Consider the following 26,556-nt stretch of genomic DNA (forward strand, 5'->3'; position numbering starts at 1 on the left):
CAGGGGCTTCAGCCCCGGTAAGCCCCTCCATTAAGTTGACTATCTTAATTCTGTTTGGATGGGACAGATTTGTGCATCAGTCTGACTTGTTTTCTATCACTTGTTAGGCTACTTTAGCAATTGAATAAAAATTCCTCTGGGCAAAATGTCTCTATGGTGAAACAAAGCCTCCTGCACTTTAGACAAAGTCAAAGAACATAACCATTGATAGCTGCCACAGCCAAGAGGTTAAACGCTGTGCTATCCGTGACTTAAATTGAAGCTTTCGAAGTTGTCTACAAATTCCTATGAGATGATTTCAGACATAAAGCGGAGGTGGAGGTGAGTCACAATCCTTCGGTTCCGGCGGGAAAGTTGCGGTATAGCTGCACGCGTTGAGGACACTTGCACTTGCCAGGCGCGCGCGGCAAACATTCTACATGCAAAGTGCGCGAAGAACTTCTGTCGGCGGGAAAAGGACACCAGCCAACAATAGGTGGAGTCACAACTGTGCTAGTGAGTTTAATTTCTATTATACTATATGAAGCACTGCATATCGTTTTAATCCCACTCACTTGTCATGAAAATTATCTTTATTTTTATTACTTTGGTTATGCAATATTCATCAATCATCATCCAATGAGTTTTCATTAACCTGTTATGCGACAACAACAAAAAGAGTATGTTACAAAAAAAAGAGTTTGTCCTTACTAGGCCTCCGTAGGCATTTGTCTCATTCTCCACTACGACCTGCGGTTTGTGCTTTCTGTTGTGGTGAGAAACACCGGTGGGCAGCTAGCAGTCTGAACTATGGAGCAGATAAATGATATCCAGGTCGTTCCGTGCACCAGCTCCAATTATCTAAAACCATTCAGGGTGCACTATAGCCAGGTGAGTCCAAATAGCCCACTCGCGTTATATCATCCAGCATGAATTGCGGACACCATGTATTTTTATTGCTAGTTGCCCAACCCCCATTCATTTTGCAATTGCCTTATTGTGCAGCATCAACGTCGTAACCTTCATAAAAAGACGGCACACCATATTTAAATGACCATACTTATCGACTTAACGTCTTTATTAACTCTGCATCACCACTGCCACCAAATATTTACTCAAATCAATTGCATGAAATGTAAATATTCAAGCAAGTATAGTAGTTAGCTAACATATCAGTTGCTGTCTCATGTCGAGCACATGCTATACATTAGGCTAGTTAGCTAGCTGGCTAGCTTGCTGGAAATTGACAACCTGACCACTACAATATCTGAATTTCCCCAGTTGGTGATGGTTGTTGTAGGTTGAGTGGCACAGTATCTCTGGTGCGAGTTGGGCAAGACCTTGAGATGTGTCAAACGGAGAGATGGCTAGCCTGGCTAGTCAACTAGCTAGCTTGTTTTGGGACTGAGGTCGGATGTTGATGCAGCATTTGGGTGCTATCCTGAGCATGCAAACCTATTCGACTTCCAGTGATTGATTTGGATATAACCAGGAAACCCACAAGTCCACTTTTATGAATCGAACCCACCAGTATTTTATTTCCCACAAATTATGTTCAAATATTGATCTCCCTAAGTATTCAATCTAAAGGGCAGATACCTATGTAGCTACTGTAGTTAGTTAAATTCCCTCAGGTATTAAAATGCATGTTAGGGTATATTGATTCCAATAGTAACTGCTCTATTTGGGTAGCTAGCTACATCGTTTGGAAGTTGGATTGGCTACACTTAAACGACCATGTGATGTTAAAGATGACACTATTTGTGGTTGACTGTGTGTTAATTGATTAGGCTATAGTTCTGGTCACAGGCAATTATCCATATTTAGTTACTTATAATAACCCTATTGGAACCAGATTTTGCATGGTTGCCATTCTTTGACTAGGCAGTTTCCACTCTGAATTGAAAGCTATACTCAGGTCAATGACATGTAGGCATACAGTGTCTGGCCTCTAGCCTCTACTTTGACCTTTCTAGGAATGCGACGTTTTTCTGCTGTGATTTCTTTAGCAGTGATTCCCTTTGGGGTGGGCAATGTTTCATCACATTAACTCAACCTTTTATGAGATCAGAATCACCTTCATTTGCCAAGTACATTTACACATACCCAGAATTTTCCCTAGTGAGAATGTGCTGCCAGCATGCAATAGACAATATAAATTCAGCAAAAAAAGTCAAATGTCAACTGCATTTATTTTCAGCAAACTTGTGTATTTGTATGAACATAACAAGATTCAACAACTGAGAAATAAACTGAACAAGTTCCACAGACATGTGACTAACAGAAATGGAATAATGTGTCCCTGAACAAAGGGGGGTCAACATCAATAGTAACAGTCAGTATCTGGTGTGGCCACCAGCTGCATTAAGTACTGCAGTGCATCTCCTCCTCATGGACTGCAACAGATTTGCCAGTTCTTGCTGTGAGATGTTACCCCACTCTTCCACCAAGGCACCTGCAAGTTCCCGGACATTTCTGGGGGGAGTGGCCCTAACCCTCACCCTCCGACCCAACAGGTCCCAGACTTGGTCAATGGGATTGAGATCCGGGCTCTTCGCTGGGCATGGCAGGACACTGACATTACTGTCTGGTAGAAAATCACGCACAGAACGACCAGTATGGCTGGTGGCATTGTCATGCTGGAGGGTCATGTAAGGATGAGCCTGCAGGAAAGGTACCACATGAGGGAGGAGGATGTCTTCCCTGTAACGCACAGCGTTGAGATTGCCTGCAATGACAACAAGCTCAGTCCGATGATGCTGTGACACACCGCCCCAGACCATGACGGAACCTCCACCTCCAAATCGATCCCGCTCCAGAGTACAGGCCTCGGTGTAACGCTCATTCCTTCGACGATAAACGCGAATCTGACCATCACCCCTGGTGAGACAAAACCGCGACTAGTCAGCGAAGAGCACTTTCGGCCAGTCCTGTCTGGTCCAGCGACGGTGGGTTTGTGCCCATAGGCGACATTGTTGCCAGTGATGTCTGGTGAGGACCTGCCTTAAGTTAGGGACAGACATTCCGCTAGCTATCCAATGGTAGAGCGTGGCGTGAAATACAAATACCTTAAAAATGCTATAACTTCAATTTCTCAAACATATGACTATTTTACACCATTTTAAAGACAAGACTCTCGTTAACCTCTTACATCTAGACGTTCCGCTAGCGGAACACCTGCTCCAATATCCAATGATAGGCGTGGCGCGAATTACAAATTCCTCAAAAATACAAAAACTTCAATTTTTCAAACATATGACTATTTCACAGCATTTTAAAGACAAGACTCTCCTTTATCTAACCACACTGTCCGATTTCAAAAAGGCTTTACAGCGAAAGCAAAACATTAGATTATGTCAGCAGAGTACCAAGCCAGAAATAATCAGACACCCATTTTTCAAGCTAGCATATAATGTCACAAAATCCCAGAAGACAGCAAAATGCAGCACTAACCTTTGATGATCTTCATCAGATGACACACCTAGGACATTATGTTATACAATACATGCATGTTTTGTTCAATCAAGTTCATATTTATATCAAAAACCAGCTTTTTACATTAGCATTTGACGTTCAGAACTAGCATACCCCCTGCAAACTTCCGGGGAATTTGCTAACAATTTACTAAATTACTCACGATAAACGTTCACAAAAAGCATAGCAATTATTTTAAGAATTATAGATACAGAACTCCTCTATGCACTCGATATGTCCGATTTTAAAATAGCTTTTTGGTGAAAGCACATTTTGCAATATTCTAAGTACATAGCCCAGCCATCACGGGCTAGCTATTTAGACACCCGGCAAGTTTAGCCTTCACCAAAATCAGATTTACTATTATAAAAGTTTGATTACCTTTTGTTGTCTTCGTCAGCATGCACTCCCAGGACTGCTACTTCAATAACAAATGTTGGTTTGGTCCAAAATAATCCATCGTTATATCCGAATAGCGGCGTTTTGTTCGTGCGTCCCAGACACTATCCGAAATGGTAAATCAGGGTCGGGCGCATGGCGCAATTCGTGACAAAAAAATTCGAAATATTCCATTACCGTACTTCGAAGCATGTCAACCGCTGTTTAAAATCAATTTTTATGCAATTTATCTCGTAAAAAAGCGATAATATTCCGACCGGGAATCTCCTTTTCGGCAAACAGGAAAAATCACAAAGACGGGGGCGGCCAGGGCATGCGCCTAAGCCCACAGTCCCTTGATCGGCCACTTGAGAAAGGCGATAATGTGTTTCAGCCTGGGGCTGGGATGACGACATTCTGTTTTTTCCCGGGCTCTGAGCGCCCATGGACGACGTAGGAAGTGTCACGTTAGAGCAGAGATCCTTTGTAAAAGATAGAGATGGCAAAGAAGTTCAAGAAATGGTCAGACAGGCCACTTCCTGTAAAGGAATCTCTCAGGTTTTGACCTGCCATTTGAGTTCTGTTATACTCAGACACCATTAAAACAGTTTTAGAAACTTTGGAGTGTTTTCTATCCAAAGCCAATAATTATATGCATATTCTAGTTACTGGGCAGGAGTAGTAACCAGATTAAATCGGGTACGTTTTTATCCAGCCGTGAAAATACTGCCCCCTAGCCATAACAGGTTAATCTAACCACATTGTCCGATTTCAAAAAGGCTTTACAGCGAAAGCAAAACATTAGATTATGTCAGAAGAGTACCCTGCCAAAAATAAATCACACAGCCATTTTCAAAGCAAGCATATATGTCACAAAAACCAAAACCACAGCTAAATGCAGCACTAACCTTTGATCTTCATCAGATGACACTCCTAGGACATTATGTTATCCAATACATGCATGTTTTGTTCAATGAAGTTCATATTTATATCAAAAAACAGCTTTTTACATTAGCATGTGATGTTCAGAACTAGCATACCCACCGCAAACTTCTGGTGTATTTACTAAATTACTCACGATAAACGTTTACAAAATACATAACAATTATTTTAAGAATTATAGATACAGAACTCCTTTATGCAATCGCGGTGTCAGATTTTAAAATAGCTTTTCGGCGAAAGCACATTTTGCAATATTCTGAGTAGATAGCTCGGCCATCACAGGCTAGCTAATTTGACACCCACCAAGTTTGCTGCTCACCAAACTCAGATTTGCTATAAGAATTATTGGATTACCTTTGCTGTTCTTCGTCAGAATGCACTCCCAGGACTTCTACTTCAACAACAAATGTTGTTTTGGTTCGAAAGAATCCATAGTTATATCCAAATAGCTCCGTTTTGTTCGTGCGTTCAGGTCAGTATCCGAAGTGTGACGCGTGGGCGCATTTCGTGACAAAAAAATTATAAATATTCCATTACCGTACTTCGAAGCATGTCAAACGCTGTTTAAAATCAATTTTTGTGCTATTTTTCTCGTAAAATAGCGATAATATTCCAACCGCGCGACGTTATATTCATTCATAGACTGAAAGAAAAACATGGAGTCGTCTCGTGCATGCGCACTCCAGTGTCATTGTTCCCTGCCTGACCACTCACAAAAACTCCTGCTTTTTTTCTCCCAGAGACTGCAGAGACGTCATTCCACTTTCTGGCGCCTTCTGAGAGCCAATGGAAGCCTTAGAAAATGTCACGTTACAGCAGAGATGCTGTATTTTTGATAGAGATGCCCTAGAAGGAGAACAAATTGTCAGACAGGGCACTTCCTGTATGGATTCTTCTCAGGTTTTGGCCTGCCATATGAGTTCTGTTATACTCACAGACACCGTTCAAACAGTTTTAGAAACTTTAGTGTTTTCTATCCAAATCTACTAATTATATGCATATTCTAGTTTCTGGGCAGGAGTAGTAACCAGATTAAATCGGGTACGTTTTTTTATCCGGCCGTGAAAATACTGCCCCCTATCCCAAACAGGTTAAAACAGGCCTACAAGCCTTCAGTTCAGCCTCTCTCAGCCTATTGCGGACAGTCTGAGCACTGATGGAGGGATTGTGCGTTCCTGATGTAATTCAGGCAGTTGTTGTTGCCATCCTGTATCTGTCCCGCAGGTGTGATGTTCGGATGTACCGATCCTGTGCAGGTGTTGTTACACGTGGTCTGCCACTGCGAGTACGATCAGCTTTCCATCCTGTCTCCCTGTAGTGCTGTCTTAGGCATCTCGCAGTACGGACCTTGCAATTTATTTCCCTGGCCGCATCTACAGTCCTCATGCCACCTTGCAGCATGCCTAAGGCACATTCGCGTAGATTAGCAGGGACCCTGGGCATCTTTCTTTTGGTGTTTTTCAGAGTCAGTAGAAAGGCCTCTTCAGTGTCCTAATTTTTCATAACTGACCTTAATTGCCTACCGTCTGTAAGCTGTTAGTGTCTTAACGACCGTTCCACAGGTGCATGTTCATTAATTGTTTATGGTTCATTGAACAAGCATGGGAAACAGTGTTTAAACCCTTTACAATGAAGATCTGTGAAATTATTTGGATTTTTACGAATTCTCTTTGAAAGACAGGGTCCTGAAAATAGGACGTTTCTTTTTTGCTGAGTTTACAAACAAAATACAGACAGACATCATACTGAATTACGATATCTGAACAGTATATGCTGATTACAGTGGGAATATATTGGAAACACTGAATACAGTATAGTGCAGATTAGTATTTGAGGTCATTGATGACAAGGTGCAGTAATTGCCCAATGCAAAGTACCTTAAAGAACAATTCTGCCCACTTTTAACATTTGGGTTGTTATTATGAAATATTTAGTGGTCATACACAGTTTGAGTAATTGTATTTTATTGTCTATTGACTGTTTAGTGATGTGCAAAACCGTACATTCCTTCTCTGTGACGTATTCAAGTAGGATCCCTGAGATGGTCCCATGTGGTTCAGTTGGTATAACATGGCGCTTGTAACCCCAGGGTTGTGGGTTCGATTCCCAAGGGGGACCAGTACGACAATGTATGCACTCACTACTATCAGGATAAGAGCGTCTGCAAATGACGTAAATGACTAATCCAATAAAAGTATGGACAGTCATTTTCTAAATCCAATATGACACATCTGTAGTTTTCTGATCATATTGGAACTCCAAGCTATATGTTGCTCAAGTTGTCCTTTTCTAATAACAACTGCAAATATTTTAAATAGATGCTCAAAAACCTATAGAACAGTAGTCACCAACCTTTTGAGTCAAGATTACTTTCTGAGTTGAAATACAAACCGAGATCTGTCGCTCAGATTTTTTTGTTACTCAAACGTAAGCCTATATGCAACATTAACCAATGAATAACAGCACTGTAGCAATGAGGTTTGTGCAGTAGGCTATAGGCCCAATACATTATCACCGCATATTGGAATTGCTTGAATTTCCCTGCCAATGCATTGTTCTTCGGACCATTTTTTACAATTATATTTCAACGTTTGAGGTAGGCTATATGATCACACCGGTAATAGATCAGTTGTTTTACTTGTGAGGCACAGCTGAGGCACAGCTGAGTGAGCATACATTTAAATATATTACTGGGCTGATGGTGCCTACATCTGATGGTCAGTCTCAGTGACTGGAGAGAGCAGGAGGAGACTGGGGTCCGCCTCTCACCGTCCCTCTCCCTTTCCTCTGCTGACACTGACCAAAAAGGGAAACGGTCTTCCAGCTGATTTTGAAACTCGAGTCGCACTGCATTATTCTTGCCTCATAAAGAAATTCATGTTATTACGCCTATGAACAAAGAAAGTTAAATATTTCTTGATATTCAAAAAGTCCCAAGCTGCTAATAATAATGCAAGCCTATCGATACACTTTCCTACTCATTCATTACAGCTGCAGTGTTGGTTGTAGAGCGAGTGGTATTAGGAAAAACGCACATTTTAATTGCTTATAAAAGTGTTGAATAAAGTATTGACAGTGCCGAATAAGAACTTATACACGATCTCACTCATAAAAACAGCAGCTCTTTGCTGTGTTTGTTGACAGTCTCTCTCTAGTCGTGGTTTTGAAATCTCGCAGTATCAACTTTGCTGTAGCTTTCTTTTATACCTGCTATGTTACTGCAGACACAGTAATCTGAGCCATCCAATTAGCCAGTGGTAGGCCTATAGTGCACTTGGTTTGCTCTCCGGGCCCGCTGGGAAGGCAGAGTTTGTACCTTTTGGGGCGGCAGGTAGCCTAGTAGTTGGTGTTGGGCCAGTAACCGAAAGGTTGCTAGATCGTATCCCTTAGCTGACAAGGTAAAAATCTGTTCTGCCACTGAGCAAGGCAGTTAACCCACTGTTGTTCCTAGGCCGTCATTGTAAATAAGAATTTGTTCTTAACTGACTTGCCTAGTTAAATAAAAACTTCAGACATGAAAGGGTTCAAAATGGGAACATTATCACGATTGACCACTACTATAGAACGATATTTATAGACAGCTTATTACAATATGTTCAAACTCCCATGATTCTATTCAGCAAAACCACTCCCACGAGCTATTGTGCCTTTTCCAAATAGCCTATATTTCCGTACTGAATTACTTGTAAACATCATACTTTTTTTTTTTAGTTCCAATAGGCCTCCAGTGTTGGATGATTGCATGGACAGTCGCTGAGGCTTTATATTTCTGTTATCATGGAACGCTTTATTTCAGATGCAGCAGGTTTAGCTACTTAGCTAGCTAGCATGGCTAAAGTTGCACCAAAGATACAGGCTGAGAGACCAGGATTCCATAATGATTTGCCTGTACATTTCATAATAGTAGTTCCTATAACAGGCCTATATGTTGTTTGGACTGTTTAACACAGTCGATAAGACGAAACTCAGCTGTTATTGTTACAAGCACTATTATTTTGGATGTAGCAGTCGGGCTAGCTAGCATACTAACTAGATAAAGTAACTCTGTGCTATGGTTACCGTAGCTAGTTAGCATCTACATTGTTTTTTTGTGTATTGCAGTTGATTGGTGCTAATGACATGAACATATATTCAGCATGACATTTATGCAAGCATTATAATATTTACTAGGGCTGACCCCATTTTAGTTGACTGGTCGATTGTTTGATCTATAGGCTTTTGGTCGAACCAAGATTTCTTTAGTCGAGCAGTTGCATTTCAAAAATATGTTTTTATGGTGCACAAGACACTTGTCTGATTCGCCCCTGTCTCAGTGGACTAATCCATTTCGGAGGCCACGGGGATGGCACAGTCCACTCTAAGACGTGAAACTGAAATTTGTAAATGGTTATATTATGTAATACAATGGTGCAACACTAATACATCTAGTATTATTTTATAACAAATGTGCTTTCTCCCGGGTTGGATACTGTCGCAGTCCGCTGTTTTGAAACATGATCTAAAGTGCGCTGTAGAATTGGCGCCTTTCCCTATGTTGCTATGTGAATAATAGCAAAGTTAACCAGCATATTGGTATTGAGAACGATGCAGCGGAGGCAGCAGCAGCAGAGGTAACAGCCCTTGCCTTAGCCTAATTGTCAAAGAAAATTGAGAGGAAACCCCAACATAATTCCGTCTATACTCAATATCCAAACTGTTAAATGTGCCAGGCTTATAAATCATCCATATACAGTTGAAGTCGGAGGTTTACATACACCTTAGCCAAATACATTTCAACTCCGTTTTTCACATTTCCTGACATTTAATCCTAGTAAAAATACCCTGTCTTAGGTCAGTTAGGATCACCACTTTATTTTAAGAATGTGAAATGTCAATAATACTAGAGACAATGATTTATTTCAGCTTTTATTTCTTTCATCACATTCCCAGTGGGTCAGAAGTTTACATACTAATTGAGTGTATTTGGTAGCATTGCCTTTAAATTGTTTAACTTGGGTCAAATGATTCGGGTAGCCTTCCACAAGCTTCCCATAATAAGTTTGGTGAATTATGACCCATTCCTCCTGACAGAGCTGGTGTAACTGAGTCAGGGTTGTAGGCCTCCTTGCTCGCTCACACTTTTTCAGTTCTGCCCACAATTGTTCTATGAGATTGAGGTCAGGGCTTTGTGATGGCCACTTCAATACCTTGACTTTGTTGTCCTTAAGCCATTTTGCCACAACTTTGGAAGTATGCTTGGGGTCATTGTCCATTTGGAAGACCCATTTGCGACCAAGCTTTAACTTCCTGACTGATGTCTTGAGATGTTGCTTCAATATATCCACATAATATTCCTCCTCATGATGCCATCTATTTTGTGAAGTGCACCAGTCCCTCCTGCAGCAAAGCACCCCACAACATGATGCTACCACCCCCGTGCTTCACGCTACCATGTCACATGATGACCCGATGTCACAGGAAGGCCAAAAAGATTATCAAGGACAATAACCACCCGAGCCACTGCCTGTTCACCCCACTACTATCCATAAGGCGATGTTAGTACAGGCGCGTTAAAGCTGGGACCGAGAGACTGAAAAACAGATCCAATCTCAAGGCCATCAGACTGCTAAACAGCCATCACTAACACAGAGCGGCGGCTGCCTACATACAGACTTGAAATCATTGGCCGCTCTAACAAATGGATCACTAGTCACTTTAATGCCACTTTAGTAATGATGTTTACATATCTTGCACTACTCATCCCAGATGTGTATATACTGTATTTAATACCATCTATTGCATCTCGTCTATGCCAGTCGGTCATGGCCCATCCATATTTTTATGTGTACATATTCTTATTCCATCCCTTTACTTCAATTTGTGTGTATTAGGTAGTTGTGGAATTGTTAGATTACTTGTTAGATATTGCCGCACTGTCGGAACAAGAAGCACAAGCATTTCGCTACACTCACAGTAACATCTGCATGTGACCAATCACATTTAATTTGACCAGGTGGTGATGCAGCTCGACAGGATGCGCTCAATTGTGCATCTGTAAAAGTTTTAGGTGACAAGCCAAATTTCTTCAGTCTCCTGAGGTTGAAGAGGCGCTGTTGGGCCTTCATCACACGGTCTGTGTGGGTGGACCATTTCAGTTTGTCAGTGATATGTACGCCGAGGAACTTAACTTTCCTCCTCCTCCACTGCTGTCCCATCGACGTGGACAGTGCTGTTTCCTGAAGTCCACGATCATCTACTTTGTTTTGTTGACGTTGAGTGAGAGGTTATTTTCCTGACTCCACACTCCGAGAGCCCTTACCTCCTCCCTGTAGGCTGCCTCGTTGTTGTTGGTAATCAAGCCTACTACTGTTGTGTCATCTGCAAACTTGATGATTGAGTTGGAGGCATGCATGGCCACGCAGTCATGGGTGAACAGGGAGTACAGGAGGGGGCTGAGCATTCACCCTTGTGGGGCCCCAGAGTTGAGGATCAGCGAAGTGGAGATGTTTTGTACCTTCACCACCTGGGGGTACCTTTTCAGGAAGTCCAGGACCCACTTGCACAGGGCGGGGTTCAGACCCAGGGCCTCACGCTTAATGATGAGCTTGGAGGGTACTATGGTGTTGAATGCTGAGCTATAGTCAATGAACAGCATGCTTACATAGGTATTCCTCTTGTCCTGATGGGATTGTGCAGGGTGATGGCGATTGCATCGTCTGTGGACCTATTGGTGCAGTAAGCAAATTGAAGTGGGTCTAGGGTGACAAGTAAGGTGGAGGTGATATGATCTAGTCTAGACTTGACTAGTCTCTTAAAGGACTTCATGATGACAGAAGTGAGTGCTACGGGGTAATAGTCATTTAGTTCAGTTACCTTTGCATTCTTGGGTACAGGAACAATGGTGGCCATCTTGAAGCATGTGGGGACAGCAGTCTGGGATAGGGAGAGATTACAGACATATTCAAACACACCAGCCAGGAGGTCTGCGCATGCTCTGAGGACGCTGCTAGGGATGCCGTCTGGCCGGCAGCCTTGCAAGGGTTTACATGTTTAAATGTCTTACTCACGTCGGCCATGGAGAAGGAGAGCCCACAGTCCTTGTTAGCTGGCTGCGTCGGTGGCACTGTTATCCTCAAAGCGGGCAAAGAATGTGTTTAGCTTGTCTGGAAGCAAGACTTCGGTGTCTGCGACGTGGCTGGTTTTTCTTTTGTAGTCCATGATTGTCTGTTGACCCTGCCAAATACTTCTTGTGTCTGAACCGTTGACTTGCGACTCCACTTTGTCTCTAAACTGACGTTTTGCCTGTTTCGTTGCCTTGCGGATGGAATGACTACTCTGTTTGTTTTCTGCCATATTCCCAGTCACCTTGCCATGGTTAAATGCGGTGGTTCGTGCTTTCAGTTTTCAAATGCAGTTTATCTATCCACGATCTGTGGTTAGGGTAGGTTTTAATAGTCACAGTGGGTACAACATCTCCTATACACTTCTTGATAAACTCAATAACTGTCTCGGTATTTACATCAATATAATTCTCTGAAGCTACCCAGAACATATCCCAGTCCGACTGATCAAATTAATCTTGACGCGTGGATTCCGATTGGTCAGACCAGCATTGACTAGTCCCTAGCACGTGTACGTCCTGTTTTGAGTTTCTGCCTATAGGAAGGAAGGAGCAAAATGGAGTCTTGGTCAGATTTGCCGAAAGGAGGACGGGGGAGGGCCTTGTGTGCATCCTGGAAGTTGGAATAACAATGTTGTTTGTTTTCCAGCGCGAGTACTTCAGTCAATATGCTGATAAAATTTAGGTAGCATTTTCCTCAAATTTTCTTTGTTAAAGGCCCCATCTACAATAAATGCAGCCTCCGGATATATGGTTTGCATAAAGTCCAATGACGTTCCCTGAGGGCAGTCGTGGTATCGGCTTGAGGAGTGATATACACGGCTGTGACAATAACCGAAGAGAATTCTCTTGGGAGATAATACGGTCGGCATTTGATTGAGGTATTCTAGGTTGGGTAAGCAAAAGGACTTGAGTTCCTATATGTTATTACAATTAGAGGTCGACAGATTAATCGGCATGGTTGATTTAATTAGGGCCGACTTCAAGTTTTCATAACAATCGGTAGTCGGCCTTTTTGGACGCTGATTATGGCCAATTACGTTGCAATCCACGAGGAAACTGTGTGGCAGGCTGACCACCTGTTACGTGAGTGCAACAAGGAGCCAAGGGTAGTTGCTTGCTAGCATTAAACTTTTCTTATAAAAATACTATCAATCTTCATATAATCACTAGTTAACTGCACATGGTTGATATTACTAGGTTAACTAGCCTTTCCTGCGTTGCATATAATCAATGCGGTGCCTGTTAATTTATCATCGAATCACAGCCTACTTCAACTTCGCCGAACGGGTGATGATTTAACAATAGTGCATTCGCGAAAAATGTACCTAACCATAAACATCAATGCCTTTTCTTAAAATCAATACACAGAAGTATATATTTTTTAAACCTGCATATTTAGTTAACAGAAATTCATGTTAGCAGGCAATATTAACTAGGGAAATTGTCACTTCTCTTGTGTTCAGTGCAAGCAGAGTCCGGGTATATGCAACAGTTTTGACTGCCTGGCTGGTTGCGAACTGTGAGCTAATTTGCCAGAATTTTTGGTAATTATGACATTGTGCAATGTAGGTTGTGCAATGTAACAGCAATATTTAGACTTAGGGTTGTCACCCGGTTCCGTATTTCACTGAAAGAATAAATGTTTTTTTTCAAAATGATAGTTTCCGGATTTGACCATATTGATGACCAAAGGCTCGTATTTCTGTGTTTATTATATTATAATTAAGTCTGATTTGATAGAGCAGTCTGACTGAGCAGTGGTAGGCAGCAGCAGACTCGTAGCATTCATTCAAACAGCACTTTACTGTGTTTTGCCAGCAGCTCTTAGCAATGCTTGACACAGCGCTGTTTATGACTTCAACCCTATCAACTCCTGAGATTAGGCTGGCAATACTAAAGTGCCTATAAGAACATGCAATATTCAAAAGTATATGAAATACAAATGGTATAGAGAGAAATAGTCGACGCGTCATAATAACTACAACCTAAAACTTCTTAACTGGGAATATTGAACCACCAGCTTTCATTTGTTCTGAGCAAGGAACTTAAACGTTAGCTTTTTTACATGGCACATATTGCACTTTTACTTTCTTCTCCAACACTGTTTTTACATTATTTAAACCAAATTGAACATGTTTAATTATTTATTTTAGTCTAAATAGATTTTATTTATATATTATTTTCAAATAAGTGTTCATTGTGCATTCAGTATTGTTGTAATTGTCATTATTACAAATATATGTGTGTGTGTGTGTGTGTAAGCATCGGCTTTTTTGGGTCCGCCAATAATGGTATCGGTGTTGAAAAATCATAACAGGTCGATCTCTAATTACAATTACACCATGAGTTGTTAATAATGAAACATACACCCCCGCCCTTCTTCCCAGAGAGATGTTTATTCCTGTTGGCACGATGAATTGAGAATCCAGATGGCTGGACCGACTCTGACCGTATATCCCGAGTGAGCCATGTTTCCGTGAAACAGAGGATGTAACAATCACTGATGTCGCTCTGGAAAGAAACCATTGCCCTGATCTCGTCAACTTTGTTATTCAGGGACTGAACATTTAGCAAGTAATATACTCGGAAGCGGTGGGTGGTGTGCGCGCCTCCTAAGTCTGACCAGAAGACCGCTCCGAATCCCTTTTCTCCGCCGGTGTTGTTTTGGGTCGGCCTCTGGAATCAGTTCAATTGCCTTGGGTGGTGCGAACAAAGCATACGCTTCGGGAATGTCGTATTCCTGGTCGTTATGCTGGTATGTAGGCAGATTATGCAATAGTCATGTAAACACCTTAGTCTGCTTATCTTAATCGTGTAAGATCAAAGTAATCATACACTGATTTAAAACACCTGTTTTCAAATCTTTCAAATTATTTGGACATGTAAGCACCTTAATTTGTTTTCCATGTTCTAGCACCAGCTGAGCAAGCCTGCCTCTTTAGTGCGAGTGACGTGAGAGTTCGGAAACAACTGAATCTATGCCTCTTAGAAATAGTTTTCACATACAAACTGTATATGTCCGAACAAATATGCTTCCCAAAAATAACATGGTCGCTGTGGTAGAACATTTATTTTGATTGCCAATTTTCTGCATTTATCAGAGTGCCATCAGGTAGCCTGATTTTCAGATGTGTGCATGTAAACAGCATTATTAGGCCTGAACTGTTATATTAATCTCACTATTCACAATAATCACATTTACATTTTAGTCATTTAGCAGACGCTCTTATCCAGAGCGACTTACAGTAGTGAATGCATACATTTCATACATTTTCTTTCTCCGTACTGGTCCCCCGTGGGAATCGAACCCACAACCCTGGCGTTGCAAACACCATGCTCTACCAACAATCGCATTAGTGTGTGTGCATGTAACCATACTCATTGTCCTGTTGGAACGCAAATCGGTCGTTTTCACTCTGAAGTAGGTTCTCATCAAGGATTTGCCTGTATTTGGTTCCATTCATTTTTTCCTCTATCTTTACCAGTCTCCCAGTCCCTGCCACTGAAAAGCATCCCCAAAGCATAATGCTGCCACCACCATGCTTTATGGTAGGGATGGTGTTAACCAGGCACAGCTCATCACCTGTCTGTCTCCAGACAAAAGTGCTTTGCATTCAGGCCAGAGTGAAATCAGTTGAGTTGGACATTATCCAGATTTTCATATGATCATACAGTTTCTGTACCATACCAGGGTATATTGTGTTGCCGAATGTGCGCACAAGGGGTGCTATTAAATATTTGTATATTATTTTATACGCACAAAACAATTTAGACAACCGGGATCTTGATCCAGGAGGGGATTTAATGTCTCTGCTGTATTCAAAAAGCTTAATCTTGACATCTAGCCCCATAGCCAACAAGTTAGCTAACCAAATGCATAGCTGGAGCCCTAAACTGGATTATCATTTATTCGACACATCTTAGATTTCTTATAGTTATACTTAATGTATAGTTATAAGCAGTGGCGTAGCGCGCAGCCCCCAAAAAATAATATATATTTTTAAACCGTATTGAAAATCATACCGTCGGTATTTCGAAATAACCCGGTATACGGTATGTCGCCCAAGCCTACTCATCAGACCACAGAATATTTTGCCTTATTCTCTGAGTTTCACGTGCTTTTTTTGCAAACTCCAGCTGTGCTGTCATGTACCTTTTTTTTTCTTCTCAGGAGTGGCTTCTGTCTGGCCACTCTCCCATAGCTTTAAGCACCAGCTGTCAGAGCAGCTCACAGATCACTGCACCTGTACATAGCCCATCTATAATTTAGCCCAAACAACTACCACTTCCCCTACTGTATTTATTTTGCTCCTTTGCACCCCATTATTTCTATTTCTACTTTGTACTTTCTTCCACTACAAATCTACCATTCCAGTGTTTTACTTGCTATATTGTATTTACTTTGCCACCATGGCCTTTTTTACCTTTACCTCCCTTATCTCACCTCATTTGCTCACATTCTATATAGACTTATTTTTCTACTGTATTATTGACTATGTTTTACTCAATGTGTAACTCTGTGTTGTATGTGTCGAACTGCTTTGCTTTATTTTGGGCAGGTCGCAATTGTAAATGAGAACTTGTTCTCAACTTGCCTACCTGGTTAAATAAAGGTGAAATAAATAAATAAAATAAAATAAAGGCCAGATTGGTGAAGTGCTATAGAGACTGTTGACCTTCTGGCAGGTTCTCCCATCTCAGCCAATGAGTTCTGTCATTGAGTTCTTGGTCACCTCCCTGACCAATGTCCTTCTTGCCTGGTAGCTCAGTTTGGTCAGACAGCCAGCTCTAGTCAAAGTCTAGGTAGTTCCATATTTTTTTTCAATTTCCCAATGATGGAGACCACTGTGCTCTTGGAGAAACACTGTAGAAATAGTTTTTTACCCTTCCCCAGATATAATGTATACCTCATCTCAATTCTATCTCGGAGATCTACAGACAGTTCCTTGGACTTAATAGTATAGTTTCTGCTTTGACACGCACTGTCAACTGTGGGACCTTAAATAGACAGCTGTTTCTTTCTAAATCATGTCCAAACAACTGAATTGGACACAGGTGGACTCCAATCAAGTTGTAGTGATATCTCTAGGATGATCGAAATCAAAGTCTCCTCCATTAATTCACGTGTTCTGGAGCTTGATTGCTGCTGGAGTGACAAATTGTTCCCACTAAACAAATGTTCCCTTTGGCTATGGGGTGAGAGTTGGGGCCAGGTCAAGGGTCATGGCCATGGCATATTATTTAGTAGTTTACGAATGGGTGCAATCTGCTATTTGGACAAAGAGATGCGTCCTTAAGTGGCTAGCCAAATAGCGTTGCACTTCTGTTGTTATCTGATGAAATTGAAGCAATTTTCTGCTGTATGTGTTTCACTAATGTATTTTTTTTGTGAAGGAAAACTATAGTTGCACCCCCCCTGACCACTCTATTGAAGTAAAAAAAAAAAACGGTTGACTTTCAATATAAAACTCAGGTGAAATGGTTTAAAAAAAACAGATTTTTTTGATGGTCTGTGTTTTGAAAATGCAGATTTCTGAACTCGAATGTGACCCCTGAATATATTTGCCATTTATATCTATAAGCCTAATTGGGAAATAATTAATTTAAGTTGCCATTTTTATAGGGCTGGGTGGTATACTGTATTTAGATATACCAGTATTGATGCACTGACCAGTTTGGGTTTTACCTTCTATAATGGTATTTGAATGTTTGGTTTGTTAAATGTGATAAGCCTTGTGTAATGTCCATTTTTTATAGTTTACTTCGCTACTTGAGTGATCTCTATCCGCTCTCTCTCTTTCATGCAGCTTTCTACACAGACCTAGCCCCGTCCCCTGTCACTCAAGGAGTGCATTTGTTGTTCCTTGACCATGAGACACTTGCATTCTGCACATGCCACAATGTTGGTGACAACGATGCTGTTTTCACTTTGCTTATTAATATAAATCCACTAGCGCTCTATAATTGCACTTAGTTTTGTGTTTCTTACATCTGCAAATATCTAGTTTGTTTTTAATTAGCAAGTTGGCCCTAAATCCTGTTGGCTGCTAATTATTAGCTGCTAATGCTAATCGCTAGCTAGTACATGTACTGAGTCAGAGAATGTATTTAGCTATACAGTCTGATAAAACCAGTGACGGTGTAGACTTAAATCAGCATGTTGTTTGTGAAACAGTATCTTCTAAATCAAAGAGGAATAGTGGAAACAAACAATATGTTGGCAACATGAAGTAGCTAACAGAGAACATTCAATGTAGCCAAAGATTATAAGGTGCCCTAGGAAACACTTAGTTCCTACTGTCACAATAACTTCTCTCTGGCAACTATAGAATTAGAACAATAATTATATTTCCATGATTCCAACAGTTCAACCAAGTGTTTTGCTCCAAAGCGCAAGTCAAATTGCAATTGCAATTGCAACATTTTGGTTAAAAATAAGGCCTAGATTGTTTGCCCAAATTGTGCAGCCCTGCATGGCAGTGTGTAAATTATCTCAAATGAGTACAACAATTTCAGAAATTGATGAAAACGCAGACATCTTTTTTTGGTTGAACTTGAATTGAACAGTATAAAACAATCCGAATAGAGACAGACCAATTGAAATCACTTAGAAATGTATCTGTTGCCACCCTAGGGTTACGCACTACCATTGTACAGGATGCAAACAGATGACTGACTTTTTGACGTCAAGCTGACGTCTTCCTCAAAGTGACCTGACCATTGCACTTAGCGCGTTTTATAGCCCTGTGGCCCATTTTTGAAACAACAATGTAAAACAATTATAATGATATGTTTTAAAGGAAAATTATAACACAAAATAATAAGAGAAATAGTGTCTCGTTAATCAATAGGCCATGCTAAGGAAACACATTGAACGTAAGATTATTTTTTTTGTACATGAAAAGTACATTTTATGCACTGAACAACTGTTTGGTGGAAACACCACTGGTGTGAAACTTAATATTTTAGTGGATTTTAGAATATTTGCATGAACATCTGTTGCCAATTGGATGGAAACCTAGCTACTGTAATAGTTCCATTAAAATTGGGCAAAAATTGCTTTAAAAAAAAAAAACTTTCTCAAGCAAGAATTTTTCTAGGACTGTCTGGGAGTGGTCTGAGTGGGGTGGGTCAAACTGAAAACTAATGGTTATTGGCAGAGAGGTTTGGTTCTCCCTATGCAATTGGTCTATTAACCAATTTACCGCATGGTGTTGTCACCATTGAAAGCTGAAACTCCCACCCATGCAAACCTGCTGATTAGAAGACCTGTGTAGATTGTATTTTCAACCAGCAACTATCAGGAAGTAACACTGATAAAAAAAAGTCACACTTTGGGTTACATCTTTTATACAAAACACAGGAAAACTTGAATTTTGACTGCCCTGGGCCTGTAAGACTCCATAATGTTTCAGCTGAAGGTGCTACAAAACAAAAATGTGTCTTTTTTTTTTAAAAAAAAAAAAAAAATTATGCACCACGCCTTTGGAACTCCCTCACAATCTGAGTTGTTCAGATTGTTGGGGCTTTTTAAAACAAGGGATTTAAAAAAATAATTACAGTTCTCTGGACATTTTATAAGATCCCTGTAGGTTTATTATAATTTATAATTCACTTCCATGTTTAAATATGAAACAATATATTTCTCAGAATGCATCAAACACTACAGAATGGAAGGGATCAACCTAAAATCATGACAAAAAAAACGAACTACTGTATGACATGTTTTAGTTGTAATCAAGCTAATATTTGAAATGGGATCTGTATTCTTTGTAGTAGCTTAATTAGTGGCAGATGCTTTTGGTTAAGATTCGACAAAGGAATAAAACGTTCATGCTTCATGTCGCAGTTGAATTTCTTTGGATTCAATTCTACATCCTTTAATTCGTAATGGCTGCTCAGTGAAATGACCTGTCCTGATTTGTCAGATGCTTGCTAAAAAAACTTAAATGAGCAAGCCTTCCTTCATGACCTGGCCTCTGTCAATTGGTATAGAATCTGCTTGATCCCCGCTGTCGAAGATGCTTGGACCTTCCTTTTTGATATTTTCAGTGGTATTGTTAACAAACACGCCCCCATAAACAAAATGAGAAATGAAAACGGGTTCAAACCCTGGTTCGACCGTGGTCTTGCAGTTACTCCATCTCAAGAATTCAATTTGGAGAAAGGGTCAGCACACGCATACTCAGGCTCTCGTTCAGGTAAATTAGAAATAAGTGCACTCAGGCTATCCGGAAGGCCAAAGTTAGTTTATTTTAAGGAGCAGTTCTCTCTCTGTGGGTCTTACCCTAAGAAGTTCTGGAAAACCTGGAGAATAAACCCTCCTGCTCACAGCTGCCCATGTCTCTTAATGTTGATGTGGTTGTTACTGACAAGGAGCACATGGCTGAGCTCTTTTAATCACCACTTCATTAAGTCAGGATTCCTATTTGATACAGCCAGGCCTCCTTGCCTGTCCAACATTTCCTCATCTCCCACCCCTTCTAATACAACTATCCCTGATGCTTCTCCCTCTTTTCCCCCTGACCCGCTACAGAGTTTCTTCCTGCAGGCGGTCACTGAGTCCGAGGTGCTAAAGGAGCTCCTTCAACTTGGCCACAAATAACATCTGGGTCAGATGGTTTAGACCATTTCTTCTTTAAGGTTGCTACCCCTATCATCACCAAGCCTATCTCTTACCTTTTTAACCTGTCTCTCTTCTCTGGGAAGGTTCCCATTGCTTGGAAGACAGGCATGGTGCAAGCTGATCCTAACTGTTAGGGCTATTTCTATTTTGCCCTGGAATGTAAAATGGCGCCGGAAGAAATGGCAGCAGTTTCACAGGTGCCTAACCAATTGTATTATTATGCGTTTTTTCCTCCCACGTTATTTTTAACTTATTTTGTACATAATGTTTCTGTCACTGTATCTTATGACAAAAAAGAGCTCCTGGATATCAGGACAGCAATCACTCACCTTGGATTAGATTAAGATTTTTTCTTCAAGCAGGACGCACAGGATGTACTTCGAACACCCGACAAGGCCAACATCCCTGTCATTGGCAAAAGAAAGGGACGCAGGTACAGAGTACACAGGCCCTAATCAACAGCGCAATCTTTAAGTAAAAAAAAAAAGGTATTAGGTGAACAATAGATAAGTAAAGGAATAAAAACAGTAAAAAAAAGTGAAAAATAACAGTAGCAAGGCTATATACAGTAGCGAGGCTATATACAGGCAGCGGTTTGTCGAGCTAATTGAGATAGTATGTACATGAATGTATAGTTAAAGTGACTATACATATATAATAAAACAGAGAGTAGCAGTAGCGTAAGAGAGGAGTTGCACAATGCAAATAGTCCGGGCAGCCATTTGATTACTTGTTTAGGAGTCTTATGACTTACGGGTAACAGCTGCTGAGAACCCTTTTGGTCCTAGACTTGGCGCTCTGGTACCGCTTGCCATGCGGTAGTAGAGAGAACATTCTATGACTGGGGAGGATGGGCCTTCCTCTGACACCACCTGGTATAGAGGTCCTGGATGGCAGGCAGCTTAGCCCCCGTGATGTACTAGGCTGTACGCACTACCCTCTATAGTGCCTTGCGGTCGGAGGCGGAGCAGTTGCCGTACAGGCAGTGACGCAACCAGTCAGAATGCTCTCAATGTTGCAGCTGTAGAACCTTGTGAGGATCTGAGGACCCATGGCAAATCTTTATAGTTTCTTGAGGGGGAATAGGCTTTGTTGTGCCCTCTTCACGACTGCCTTGGTGTGTTTGGACCATTCTAGTTTGCTGGTGATGTGGACACCAAGGAACTTGAAGCTCTCAACCTGCTCCACTACAGCCCCGTCAATGACAATGGGGGCGTGCTCTGTCCTCCTTTTCCTGTAGTCCACAATCTTAATGTAAACTAAGGTTTACACCTGACGTATTTGGCGCACGTGACAAATAAACTTTGATTTTATTTTCAAAGTGTTGGATAAACTTGTCAGTAATCAACTGACAGGCTTTCTTGACGTCTATAGTATTCTCTCTGGTATGCAATATAGTTTCCGCTCAGGTAATGGATGTGTCACTGCAACCTTAAAGGTCCTCAATGATGTCACCATTGCCCTTGATTCTAAGTAATGTTGTGCTGCTTTTTTTATTGACTTGGCCAAAGCTTGTGATATGGTAAACCATTCCATTCTTGTGGACCGGAGGAGTATTGGCTAAGGGGTATTGGTATCTCTGATGGGTCTTTGGCCTCGTTGCTAACTACCTCTCTCAAAGAGTGCAGTGTATAAAGTCAGAAAATCTGCTGTCTCAGCCACTGCCTGTCACCAAGGGAGAACCCCAAGACTCGATCCTAGGCCCGTTGCTCTTCTCAATTTACATCAACAACATAGCTCAGGCAGTAGGAAGCTCTCCCTCATCCATTTCTATGCAAATGATAGTTGGCCCCTTCCCGGATTTTGTGTTCAACGCTCTAAAACAAAGCTTTCTTAATGTCCAACAAGCTTTCTCCTTAACCTTGTTTTGAACATCTCCAAAACAAAGGTCATTTGGTTTGCTAAGAAGAATGCCCGTCTTCCCACTGGTGTGAATACTACCTCTGAGGGTTTAGAGCTTGAGGTAGTCACCTCATACAAGTTCTTGGGAAGTATGGCTAGACGGTACGCTGTCCTTCTCTCTTCACATATCAAAGCTGCAGGGTAAAGTTAAATCTAGACTTGGTTTCCTCTATCATAATCGCTCCTCTCTCATCCCAGCTGCCAAACTAACCCTGATTCAGATGACCATCCTACCCATGCTAGGTTACTGAGACGTAATTTATAGATCGGCAGGTAAGGGTGCTCTCGACCATCAGATTTGACACCAATGCTCCTTATACGACCCATCACTGCGCTCTATACTCCTCTGTAAACTGGTCATCTCTGTAAACTGGTCATCTCTGTATACCCGTCGCAAGACCCACTGATTGATGCTTATTTATAAAAACCTTTTTAGAGCTCACTTCCCCCCCTATCTGAGATATCTACGGCAGCTGTTTTGTCCTATGTTTATATTGTATTTATTTTAAATCCCAGGCCCCTGTCCCCACAGGAGGCCTTTTCCCTTTTGGTAGGCTGTCATTGTAAATAAGAATTTGTTCTTTGTTCTTAAAATCAATTTTTATGCCATTTTTCTCGTAAAAAAGCGATAATATTCCGACCGGGAAACCGTGTTTTAATACAAAGAGAGAGAAAATAAAAACATGGGGTCGCCTCGTGCACGCGCCTCAGTCTCATTGTCCTCTGATAGACCACTTACCAAAGGCGCTAAGGTTTTTCAGCCAGGGGCTGCAAAGACGTCATTCAGCTTTTTCCCGGGTTTTGAGAGCCTATGGGAGCCGTAGGAAGTGTCACGTTACAGCAAAGATCCTAAGTTTTCAATAAAAAGAGTCAAGAAGCCCAAGGAATGGTCAGAGAGGGCACTCCCTGTACAGAATCTTCTCAGGTTTTTGCCTGCCATATGAGTTCTGTTATACTCAGACACCATTCAAACAGTTTTAGAAACTTTAGGGTGTTTTCTATCAAGCCAATAATTATATGCATATTCTAGTTTCTGGGCAGTAGTAATAACCAGATTAAATCGGGTACGTTTTTTATCCGGCCGTGCAAATACTGCCCCCTACCCTCAACAGGTTAACTTACCTAGTTAAATAAATATTTTAAGTGTTTCTAAAATTCATTGGCTGATCCCTCCTGATGACCTGGATGACATTGTGTGAGCTTTCCTTAACCCATAGGATGTCCTACCCAGTTGACTACTTTGCCATTGAGGACTTCCACTATTTAATGTCCATGCAAAAACGGGTTATTTCCAAGTAGTGACCAATCGCTATGATCCATTTACTGCTTACAAATGTCATCATAACTCTGGAACTAGCACATTGTTCAACAATATCAATTTTTTTCTTATTTTTTTTTAACGAAATAGGCCTGCTACTCATATTACAGAGCAAGCGGTAAAGCTTCATATGACATTTGTATTTTTGCTTTATAGCACCTACAGATGAAACATGATGGAGGCCTGGGTAAGGCCAAAATATTTTTCAATATTTTTTTTTCTCAATTTTGCTTCGAGATACATATGTCAATCTTCCTTCCATTGATCACATTTTGACAACCAAAAATCATGTTTTTTAGTCTTGGCATATTGGCAAAAAATATCTGTGTGTGTGTGTGTGTGTGTGTGCACGGATGCGATGTGCTTCACACTGCTGCTAGTGTGACGGCTATGTGGCCTTGGTGGGACGCCGGGAGGGAGGCTTACCTAGAGAGTGGTCATGTAGGCTTATGGCGTTTTACTCCTTTTGTGGGCAGTCGGCACCAAGGCTTCAAGGGGTCCCTTATCAATTTCTCTCCAGCTTCCTTCTTTCCAAGGAGTCTAAATCTCAATAGCAGCAGCCACAGCCGCAGCACTGAGTCACAGCGCTCTGCCACCCACTCTTCGCTGGCACTGCCACTGAGAAGCCTCCCACCCCGCCTTCCTGCCCACGCTCCTCACCACCTGTAGGCACCCTCTCTCTTTAGGAGCCCTCCTCGATAGGTCCTCTGCCTCCTTGTGTGTCCCCCGTCAGGTATCATCATCATCAGGTGCTTTCCGTGATCCAATTCCGCGCTCTGCTGAATTTCGCAGTGAGGAAGCGTTACCAAGCCGTACAGATGCTGGAGTCTAGGATGACTTGCTAGTTTCCTTGTTAGACTAAACCAACATCCTCTTCTGCTATTTCTGGGTGCCATTTAGGCAGTTGAGAAACATGTGGAATGCATGTAGGACTTAGCCCTCACTGACTTGGTCCTTGAGACTTTAGAAGTGTTGTGCCGAAACTCTTGGATAGAAATGTTGAAAGGGTAGGCTAAATATGTTTATATCAATGTGATGGTGTACAAAACTTATTCTAGGTCTACAGAATGGACAATGTGAAATGGAAAGTGCTACATTGTTGATATGGTAAAATTGTATAGATTCTGACCCATTTTAGGAATTCTGTGTCTCTTTGTATTACATTTTCTGGCGTAAGAATGCAGAAATTTTGGATCAATGTTTAGTTTCGCAACAAAAATAGGCCTAAATGCTTGGTTAGAATAGCCTACACTAGCAAGGTGAAAGACGTGTCTAAATTTGAGCTGCCTATGTGCCACCCTGAATTCGAAACATATTCATGGTGACACGCTCTCCCTATTTCTTTTTTCCTTTTTCCTTCTCCACCTCACTCTCTCACACACGCAGTGCGCCCTGCCCATCTCGGCACAGGTAGCCTGATCATCAGTCGGCGGCACTGTTGGGCCTGCCGGATTAAGACTCCATTAATTAGGCAACCAGTGGAATAATGAAACCCACAGCTCTCTGAGGCTCGGCCAGTGGGTTAGCTCGTTCGGAGCTGTTAGACACTACCTACGTCTCGTGAGGCGACATATCCCAGCGATTAGGCTGCCCCAGCTACTGCTTCAGCAGTGGGGTTCTAGGGGGAGTGGGGGGGTATCAAAGCTGAGCAAGGGTGTGTGTGTTGTGGGGTTATCAAAGGGGTTTAGGCTCTCAAGATTGTGTGTGTTGGAACTTAGGATGTCAAGTATGTGTGTGTGTGTGTGGAAGATAGGGTGGGGGGCTGGATTAAGGCCAGGCCGGTGAGCGGACCGCAGTGTGCATCCATTGGTGTATGGGGAAGCACAACAGTTGAGGCACTGACAATGGTGAGTGGGGGTAGGGTGTTTTTTCATCTGGGGGAGGGCTGGGGTGTTAGGCACAGGGGTGAGAAGGCCATGGGAAAACGTGTGGCGACCCTCACCACTGAGCACGCTCAATAGACGCCCAGGAAATGGGATTTGCGGGGAGGGGAGGCAGATGTGGCAGGCGGGAGGTGATGAATGCATGGGGGCTCAATGAGCGAGATAAGGTGGCGCTTCCCATGAAACGCTTTCTTTCCCACACTGTCCGTCTGCCAATGAGTTCATTAGAGGTAGCTTATGGTTAAAGGCCCAGTGCAGTCAACAGATGAAACAAAAAAAATTCATCAGTGTTATTTTCTGATAGTTGCTGGTTGAAAATACAAACAACACAGGACCTTCTAATCAGTAGGTTTGCATGGGCGGAAGTTTTCTTCCCATGGTTACATCACCATGCGGTAAATTCGTTAATAGACCAATAACAGAGTTCCAAACCTTCAGTATTTCCCTCCCCACTTTTTGCCCATTTTCTGAAAATCTATTGCAGTAAGGCACTTAATTGTTAACCAGAAATGATTTGATATTGATATAAAAACAGCTGCATTGGGCCTTTAAGACAATGTGGAGACTGGAGAAGTTGAAGGAAATGGGGTGAGAGTAAGCCCCAGTGCAGTCCTGGGGTGCTACTACCAGACTGCTTTGTGGCTGGCAGTGGGCCTCGCTAAGTTTGCACAGGAGGAATCCTCTCGGATAGACAGGTGGTCCCCGGCCTGGTGTATATGTGCATGCGTTGATACCCTTGGGTCCCTGATGATTTGATATATATGCGCACTTTAACGGTCAAAAGTTTTAGAACGCCTCATTCAAAGCTTTTTCTTTATTTGTACTCTTTTCTATAATAGTGGAGACAACAAAACTATAAAATAACACATGGAATCATGTAGTAACCAAAAAAGTGTTAAACAAATCAAAATATATTTGAGATTCTTCAAATCGCCACCCTTTGCCTTGATGA

At 41.7% G+C, this 26,556-nt stretch overlaps 1 protein-coding gene across 1 annotated transcript in view; it reads left to right on the forward strand.

The window, feature by feature from the left end:
- The first annotated feature begins 708 nt into the window (after positions 1–708).
- The window catches only part of nudt14 (nudix (nucleoside diphosphate linked moiety X)-type motif 14), a 90,232-nt gene continuing 64,384 nt past the window's right edge, over positions 709–26,556 (forward strand). The window contains exon 1 of the mRNA XM_014145103.2: positions 709–870. Coding sequence (XP_014000578.1) covers positions 790–870 — 81 coding nt within the window. The 5' untranslated portion in view covers positions 709–789. The remainder of the gene's footprint in view (positions 871–26,556) is intronic.

The sequence above is a fragment of the Salmo salar genome, chromosome ssa15, assembly GCF_905237065.1.
Source record: "Salmo salar chromosome ssa15, Ssal_v3.1, whole genome shotgun sequence".
Lineage (NCBI taxonomy): Eukaryota > Metazoa > Chordata > Actinopteri > Salmoniformes > Salmonidae > Salmo > Salmo salar.